The 9,701-nt window shown below is 45.7% G+C and overlaps 1 protein-coding gene across 1 annotated transcript; it reads right to left on the reverse strand.

Moving 5' to 3' along the window:
• Positions 1-4,407: 4,407 nt before the first annotated feature.
• phlda1 (pleckstrin homology-like domain, family A, member 1) lies at positions 4,408-9,545 on the reverse strand. The gene is made up of 2 exons (XM_037122418.1): positions 8,830-9,545; positions 4,408-6,762 (listed from the first exon to the last, which is right to left on the reverse strand). Exon 1 carries the CDS (start codon positions 9,328-9,330, stop codon positions 8,869-8,871), a length of 462 nt encoding a protein of 153 aa, XP_036978313.1. The 5' UTR covers positions 9,331-9,545; the 3' UTR covers positions 4,408-6,762; positions 8,830-8,868.
• Positions 9,546-9,701: the final 156 nt, after the last annotated feature.

Raw genomic sequence — 9,701 nt, forward strand, 5'->3', positions numbered from 1 at the left:
TTTTTCTATTAATGATGGGTCTGTTGACCATATGTACTTTGGAAGGAGTCAATCAGTGTGGCAAACACTTTCGCCAAACTCTGCAGTTCCCCTCATCTCTTCAGAGCAACTTTTAACCAAGATTTTCTTTTTCAGTTCGCTCTCACCACTCTCATCAGCAACGTTTTCAGCATCAGGCAGCTAATTCACCATAAGTTCTTAATCTTCTCATCACGCATGTTTAGAACAGCATGACAGGCTATATGAAAGAACAGTTAATCATCAGAAAATAATTATTAGCTGGCATCCAAAGGGGCATTCCCATCCCCCTACCTTATGGCAGCAGCATCTGTGTAAGTTGAAACTGAATTTTGGAAATATGGCGCACCTTCCTGGCCCTGTCTTCTGCAGGTTTAAGACCGTTTGGACAGATTAGGTCGATCACTGTTCATATCACAGTAATCTTATCAACAAGTGTGTAAGCTAAAAACCCTCTTCACTCCATCAAATAAATATTCAGTTTATGGATCAATAACGCTCTAAGGCATGTTTGTGCTGCAGCTCTCATAATGTCATTCAGCCTAATCAGACACAATGGATCCTGGGAAGGTTATTGATTATTTAGAATATCCTGGGATTTATAAATACATGAATGCAGCACACTAAAATCAACAAGGCATGACAACTTTCACGCATCGTTTGACAGGCTGCATAGGGGCATACATACAAATGGTCTGTTTATGGACTGGACTGGCTTTTTTTCCCCCACCACAGAGCAAGAGATCCAGGAAATATCAGCGAAGTATGCACTATATATGTTGGTCTCTAGTAGAGTCAGTGGACCCATATGTCCATGCATATAGTGCTTTTTTGGAGGAATGTTTTAAGAATTGATATATAGGACCTAAAATTTTGAATATCACGAAAATGTAAGGGAAGGGAAAAAATAAGACGGGGGAATTAAAGGTGGTATTTGCAAGTAAAGTTATACTGAAACATTGGGATGGCAGGCCAGCCCAACCTTAAATCCCAATGCGTCGGTATTTGTCAATTAGGAAATGAAACTCAAAAATCGACTTACATATAGGAACTTTAATGCAATCCACTATGTTTGCATCCACAATAGAGAAGGACACATGGACCTCGGAGAAGGAGAATTTTCTGTCAGCACAACTTTATCATGATGGACTGCTGTTGCCCTCAAAAATAGACTTTTGGGGCCATCTCACTGACCCAGCAGTATCCAAAACCATTCTACCATCCAATAAGCACATCTGGTGGGGCATAATGGCAGCTTAAGTCTGGTGATATATCTTTTTTTCAGCAAAAAACAAAACAAAAAACCAACGTTTGAAAAAGAAATGAGGAACAGAAAAATGCAATGTACTCGTTTGTGTATATGTTACATGAAAACTATTCACACCAGCAGTGACACAAATTTGAACAAGTATGCTTCAATTTGCAAATTCGTAAAGATACTTACCACTGACCAAACAGGACTAAAAAAAAAATTTAAAAAAAAACAAAAAAAAAACACGCCAGCTTGCAGAAGTCCAGCAGGGCCCCAGGGGTCTCTGGGGTCACACTGCAGCACTGACCGGGTTCATCATCTGAGCTGCCAGCTTCCAAGGCTCCAGTCCAGTCCGCTGAGATGCATGGGTTAAAACATCAAAGTTACAAATACACTAATCAGTCGGGGCAGCGGTGGACCAGCAAACCTCGTGTTCTGCGAGTTAAAATTACAGTTTGAAGAGAGCACAGAGAGACGTACAGCTTCAGTTCCTCGTCGGTAAATCGCCCATATACAGCAGCAGTAGGTTAGTCGTCCCAAATCACTTCTGTCACATATTTCTAATCATTTCAGAAAAAATCACTGGGGCTGGGAAGCGGTCGCACAATCAGATACCCCCCGGTGTGTGAAAGCTTTTAGTCACACTTTCACATTTGTCCTGCTGGTGTATACTCGCTACAAGCACTGAATATGTATTAATCCGCAGCAGTGAAATAATAATATAATTAATAAATAAAACATATCCTGCCATTTGAGTAGCATTTCTTCAAAACTGCAGGGCCCAGATGTTTTGTAAAATGGCTGAACTGTTTTTAAAATTGAAACTATATATTTGTGAGGTTGACTAAAGCACTTTGTTTTCTCGGGGGGGGGGGGGGGGATTCAGTCCATCAGTTTTTGCAACAAAAACGATTTTAACTGCCTTGCCAGATTGGCACCGGGTCAAACTGGGATCCAGTTGCTGAAACAAAGGTGGTCTGGATTAAGAGCTCGTGCGAATCACTTAAGAGTGCCGCGAAGATATCAGTTTCCACGTCATCCCCCCCCCGCCCCCCGATCAAAGAGAGACGGTAATGGTGAGGAATACGTTGGCGGTCAAACCGACGTGCCAAGATGGGAAGCTACAGAGGCTTCTTATGTAACGCAGGAAGAACAGCTGCTGGGGACTTCAAAGGAACGCACCGCCATGTTGGAGCGATGTCAACAAGAGGAACAAGGCTGTAAGTTTATCGCGTCCTCACTGATCTCCTCTCCTCTGTTGTGGGTTAGATCGAACAGTGCGCCACCCCGCAGACTGCAACTGTTCTCTTTGTTAAAAAAAAAAAAAAAGACGAGAGGAGATTTGGTATGACTTTATTGTTTTGGTCCCTTATGTTCTAACAGTTTCCCAGAAAGCGCTGCGTTATTCAGTGGCAATTCCATATGAAGTCGATACCGAGCTCTGAGGTTCATTTTTCGCCGGTTAAGCTTTTAATCTGCACATTAGCAGCGGTTATTTATTGCCAGATTAATGCTCTTTTATTATGCATTATTGAAAACTTTACACTTCATTTATGGTGTTTAATTATGAGCTTGGGTGCGGAACAATTTGCACACTTAGGTTAGCTTAATTGGAGTCGAGAAGTTGCAAAAAGGCAATGTTCTTTCCAGGAAGCTTTTCCTCGGAAAATTGTTTCAGAGTTAAATTCATTGGCCTGTAGCCTGAGACTGCAGATTATGATTTTCCTCACCACAAAGTAGTCGGTATAATGCATGAATTGGCCAGAACAGTTGGATAAGAAGAAGGGCCAGTGATGAGGAGGAGAAAGGGGAACCCGCTCCAGTAATAACCATGGTCATCTTGACATTAGCAATGACAGGCAGATTTTTTTTTTTATAACAAAAATACACACTTTATTGATTCTTGCTTTTGTGAAATGCTGCCTGTTTAATGACGAAAACCTCCTGAAAATCGCACGTCATTTCCTGTGGAAAGCGTCATGACGCCAACAGTGCGCCGAGGGCAGCCGGCCACATGACCTGAGACACTTACTGACCTTAGGTGTTAAAACAAGGGATTTTCTTCGCTGTGTCGGGACGTGCGCATAAATCATGACGCCGCAAAGACGGGATAAGAAAAAGAGTGATGATAATAATACTCTAATGACAATTTTTAGCGCGGAAAGCTGCTCCCAGCCAGACTGAAGGGTTTAACCATAACAAGGAGGCTAACGAGCAAGCATCAGCGAAAGAGCTGCAGTTTCTCTGCTCAGTAGTTTTACTTCATGACTTGTTAAACCTGAACACGTCAGAATCCAGCCCAGCGACAGCCACTGAGAACTACACAGAAATAGCCAGTCTTCTAGCTGGTGGTCTCGTGAGCTGTATGTAGGTCACATAGAGGCATCGGTATTAAACTGAGACCGTTTCCAAATAAGTTAAAGGTTCCTTGTAGTACGTTTAAATATATGCTATCTCACTAATCATATAAACGTGAACATTTTTAACAGCCATCCAGCAAAGCCTCCATATTCTGGCTTTAATATTTCTGGTGATCAACCTCTGTAAACACTAATTATGTCGCTCTTGACTAAAACATCTGCTAAATGTACGAAATGAAAATGCATTTTTATTGCGAACCCCGGCTGCACCGCTGTGACTGCATCCATTTATTCATTCTGTAAGCACAGAAAGAGAGGCAAAGGAGTGCTCAAGGACTGGCGGGGAAGCAGGTGCCTCCCAGGTCCTGACTTCAGTATTCAGGGAAACAGGGCTGCCTCCTGACACAGCAGTGACATCCCCCCCCCCAACCCCCACCCCACCCTCCATGTGTCAGGAAGGGTGCCGTCATGTGCGCCGCGTTTAATTGAATCAGCTCAGCTCGAGACGGGAGGGTGGACGGAGCCGCGCGTGCATTTGACATTACGCGCTGGCAGTTTTCTCCCCGAGCGGCAACAACTGGCGGTGAAACCCAATTCGCCACACAGCTTCTACTTTTAGACCAGGAAACAGGGGGGGGGGGTGAGAGGTTCAACATTTGCACGGCATGAGAGCGGCTAGTTAATCGGGTCGTCTGAGTGACCCCGCTGAACCGCCGGGCCCCGGCATTCATCCGCCGCTGTGCACAAGAGGGAAAGAAGCCACACAAGACACTGTGCTGTTTTTTTTTTTTTTTTTAATGGAATGTATCTTTTCGAGGTATGAAAATAGATCTCACGTTGAAATAAGAAATTGGACAGTGGATTAAAAAGGGGCACAGCTATTACTTTGTGCGTAATGATGGCAACGGGAAGGCATGTCAGAGAAGCATCACACCAGTCACATTAGATAAAGGGCAGAGCCATTACCCTGTGTGGGAGATGACAACAACACGGAGGCATGTGTCGGTTTGGCGCCAATACGCTGGCGAGAGAGACAGAGAGAGTGGGGGGAAGCTGGTGGGGAAACACTTCCCAAACAGGAAACGACATGAGCCGTAGTGAAATAAAATGTTTCCCCCAACAACGCGACATCCCCCCCACCATCATGACAAAACAACGCTGAGGCAATCTCTGAGGCCATTACCTGTCACCGTTAGAAGTTACACAACATTCACACTGTTCAGTCCCTTCTCACGAAAATCATTTCATGCCTCGCAGTCTAAAAGCTGCAGATTAGAGAAAAGGTTGTCTGAACATCTCTCAGAGGCAGAGCTGCTACACAGACAGACAAGGCTGTTTTAGCTTAATTTAGCTAGCCGGCAAACTTGAAACCAATTTTTGTGATAGGATATTGGAAAGTGAGCAGCCAGCTAACTAGCTAATGCTATGTTTGGTTTAGTACACAAAACTACATAGCCTTGTCGCAACAACTCTCATCTTGGTATGGGGGGCGCGGGACGCCCTTGCTCGTTTGTAGTTTTTTGAACCAACCGCATTAGTCTTCGACGCCGTTAAGCTCAGGATGCGGCAACGGTGTCCGTGCAAAATAAGGTCATGAATGAAGCGTAATTTGGCGACTTGTTATCCAGCGCTAATGGAGGCCCAGAACGTGTGAGCCCGATGATGAAGGCTACTCGCAGGCAAACTACAGTAGCCGGTGAGCTAAATGCTAACATGTTAGCTTGTTGGGAGCAGGCATAATCCACCATATTCCAGCATTGGCACGACGTATCGTTCATTCACGAATATCTGTGTTGGTGACTTTTTGGAGTGAAGACTTCTGACGCTAGATTCATCGCTTAGCTAAATTAGCTTACGCTTCTAATCCATGAAACGACCATAGGGCATCAGTAATTATGGCGCTGGTGCTAGTTTCTGACAAGCATCACCAGTGGATAGATCTCTTGTTGTGAACTAGCTTGCTATCTGACATAGAAAGAATATCAAGCTAGTTAGCACAGCCACTTACATGGCAACAGAAACCGGTTTGCACCATCATCCTGTCTCAAAAGTAGATAAAAGAAGACAGAGCGACGCTGCTAAGTGGCTACCGAGATGTTTAAAAACACTGAGGAAGTGTCTCTGAATTTCAAATGTCAAAGTGTTTTCCCCATTTCTTGTCGGTTATCAATTTAAAGTTGTTTCCTCCAGGCTTCAGTTTCAGACTGCACATACCGCGCCGGTAAAACTGTGTTAATTCGTCCCCACCGGCTGAGATTTAATGCAACCACATAAATTGTCTTTAGAGCAGCTCTGCCTCTGTAAAATTGTCAATATAACAAAACAAAAAATCTCCACTGTGCATGTTAGTACTAGCTCTCCTCTGTAACCACTGAAAACAAACTGAGGGTAACAAGCCGGCATCTCAGATTTAAGACTTACAAGAAAGCACGAGAGCTTTAGCCAAATAAAAACGATGGCAAATGATTGATATGCGCAAGAAAAAAACAGGAAGATGCACTGTAGGTGTTAACAGATCGAGCCATCGAACAAATCAGGTACAGGTCATGCAGGTATCTCATCATATATCTATAGTGTTGTGGTATAGTATATTCTGAGCTGTAACACCGCACAAGAGAGAGATACGTGATGAAAAAAAAAAATGATTCTTTGGTTCAGTTGGGAAATGGAAACATGGACGATGACCCATTTTTAGCAGTAATGAACTGATGTGACTAACCTACAGCAACCGTCCTAAGATAACTACGTAAGCATATTCCCAGTGGACTTTGTGTGTGACGCGTAGGCCGCGTGCCTCCGAGCGAGTACTTCTGGTTCCACTCTGTCAACAACCACACTGAACATTCATCAACAACAGAGTACTTTTATAGAAAATATATATACACATGTAATAAATAAGGGATGAGCCCAATCGCACGGTAGAATACAGTCGTCTTCTCACATGCTTTTTGTCCATCAGTCTCTTGTGAAATAAGTCTCTGTATTGAAAAGGGGACTGGGGCGGGGCGCTGGTCTGTGGAAACCACTACATGGAAGAGGGGCTCTCCTGGAGGATGGAGCTCGGTGGCGAAGCGGCAGGGGGGAGATGCAGCCCGGTTCGATATTCGTCCTCCGGCCGAGTGTCCAATTAACCTGTGGACGCAATCGATTAGACAGACTGCAGACTGGCGGTGGCTGACACAAGGAGACGAAGGAGATCTAGAGCCAACCTGAAACATGGACTCAATATAACAGGGACCTCGGGCTGCTCATTTCGTTTCAACAGTCGGGGTCAAACCATTGACGCCAACTCACACTGACGTAATGGGAAAAAAAAAACTTTGTTCCCCTCACTCAGTCTGAAAGTTTCTACTTAAAAGAAATTGGCAAGTATGAGAGTGTATAAGGACTGTTACTCAGCAGGCAACATTTTAGAATACTAAGGTCATGAGTCAAATGGTCCACCTGACCCCACCTCAATATTTTTTTATATTCTAGACATTTAAATGTGTTATATTATATTTATTAATCTTAATTTAACACATTACTCAAATTCAATCGATTAAAAAGCCTTTTTCTAAGAGGGAAATACTAACTCATTTAAAGGACCAGTGTGACAGATTTAGTGGCATCCAGTGGGGAGGTTGCAGATCGCAACCAACTGAACACCCCTCGCCTGATTCGTCCCTGCGGTTACAGCCAAAAGCCTGGTGTAAAGGTCGTGTTTGGTTTGTGACACTTTTACATAATAAAAAGACTCATAATAATAATAAAAGACTCATCGTAAGGTAACAAAACCACAACAATTTTTAGTTTCAGCTGATTACACTGATGAAAACATAATTATGAATATTTCATTCCATCTCTACCGATGCATCCTCCTAAATCCAGCACACTGGACCTTTAAAGCAGGGACTTTTCTCCTTTTTCTTGTACTAGAAATAGTACATGTAGAATATATTAAGTCTAAAATATATGGATTCAGCCTACACATAAACACTAAGGTCCTAAATTACAAAATAAAACCCAAATTGTTGGAAAAGAACACAGAGGATTTGACCTCAGACCTCAGGAGTAGCTGCAGCTCTGCTGATCTTATGGACAGATGTTAATAAATCATAATAATCAGTTAAGACATTAAAGTTTGTTTCGATAAAGTGATTAAAGCCTATTAAAAAGTCATCAGTGTTGGAAAACAGTGAAAGTCCCCTTTGTAAAAGTGTGTGTGTGGGGTGTGTCAGGTTACAGCGTCTCCCCTCAAATCAAAGCCTTTGCGGGACCCGTGTTTGGTGACTTGCGCCTGCTATGTATGGCAGTGACCTTATAATAATGCGTGACCGCAGTGTTTCCAGATGTTTGGACCCTGATGTGTTCTTGCTGGGTTGAGATCTCAGCGTGACAGCGAATAAACCACGTGCCCACACCCAGCCATGTGCCTGGAAATGTACCGTCACAAAGCGGCTCGTTTGCTCTGATGAACACGAGTTGGAGTGGGCTTGGGTGTTCGGTTGGAGGTGCGCGTTACTGAGGCTGTGACACAGGACGGATCGGAGAGTGAGGACTAAATTGAGACGTCGGTGCGAAGCAGCGGGGACTCGCCTGACCGCGCGATCTGTGCGTTTTTACGCGTTCATTTGAACGTCTCTGGGGCAAAATGTGCGAGTTTTCAAATGTTCAACTTTAACACTGAGGACTTGAACACGTCGCAGCATTGCCTCACTTTTGTAAGTCTGATAATTTGAGTGGGATTTTATGGACAAATATGCCGCACATCCTCTCGGTATTTATGTAAAAATAAAAATAATAAAATAAAAAATACGCGGCGTGCGTAATTTAAACCTGCTCGCCTCCGTGCGTAAGGGCCAACCCCTCCTTGAGTGAAACATCAAACCTGGCTGTGAGTGGACATCCAGTGGAGGGAGCATATAGCCACGGCCCAGAAACCAGGGGCTCCCGAACTTTTCTTTACGCCAAGAATAAATCCACATTTCTGTCCCCTGTAGTTGTAGATATTCGCTCGGGGTTTGATCTGCGGGGAGGACTGTAACCTGTGATGGAGCGGACGTCCTCAATCATGGCACATGTATCCAGGAAATTATAACAAAAAATGGGTCCTTAATGTACAGAGGGGGTGGGGGATCCCCAGGTGGTCCCCGGACCTGGGGACCCCCATCCCCTCCCTCCTCCTCCCTTCCCTCAATCCTGCTTTCTCTTTCTTACCGCTAATGGCGCACCAGTGTCCGCGGGACTCGCCGCAGGTCACGCCACGTTCGGCGAGCTGCGGACCGTCTTCTGGCCGGGCATCTGCACGACGAGCAGCTGCTGCTTCTGCCGGGTGGACTTGACGGCCAGGATCGCCTGCCGGTTCTTGTACTGGACCATCTGCAAGGTGATCTCCGCGTTCCAGCCCTCGTCCTGCGGGCACCTGAAGTCGATCTCCTTCCCCTCCGTCATGACCACCGTGAAGTACACGTACTTGCCCTTCCGCTCCACGCAGTCCACCGTCTTCATGTTGGCGAAGTGCAGCTCCTTGACTTTGCCCGTGTCCCCGCCGCCGTGGTGCGGCTGGTGGTGGTGCGGCTGGTCGTGCTGCTTGGGCGGCAGCAGCAGCACGCCGTCCTCCGTCAGGACGCAGTGTTTCTTCTTCCAGAGCTGCAGCAGCCCGTCGCTCCGCTTCTCCAGCAGACCCTCCTTGAACACCTTCCTCCCGTTTTCCAGCATCTTCCACCTGGACGCTTTCACCGGGCTTTCCTCCTCCTCGCTGGGCTGCTCGAGCGGAGACGGACGGACGGGCGGGCGGACAGATGGACGGCTGTCTATCCCGGAGCAGGTGAAGGCATGAGCCGCCGCTGCGACTGCGGTGCTGTGCGGTGGTGTGCGGTGCTGGCTGTAGTGCCTGCCTGGCTGCTGGTCACAGTGTGTGAGGGGGGTTTGTGGGCGGGAGGGGTCTGCCGGAGAGAGGTGCACCGCCCCCCTCAGAGGCACCCAGCCTCCCGAGACAGGAAACAATAACAGCCTACTAATGAGGACTTCTCGGTGTTGACAGGCATTTTATTTTGAAAATTCGGATTTAGTGTGTAATGTGATTGTGA

Source organism: Acanthopagrus latus, chromosome 14 (assembly GCF_904848185.1).
Source record: "Acanthopagrus latus isolate v.2019 chromosome 14, fAcaLat1.1, whole genome shotgun sequence".
Taxonomy (NCBI): Eukaryota; Metazoa; Chordata; class Actinopteri; order Spariformes; family Sparidae; genus Acanthopagrus; species Acanthopagrus latus.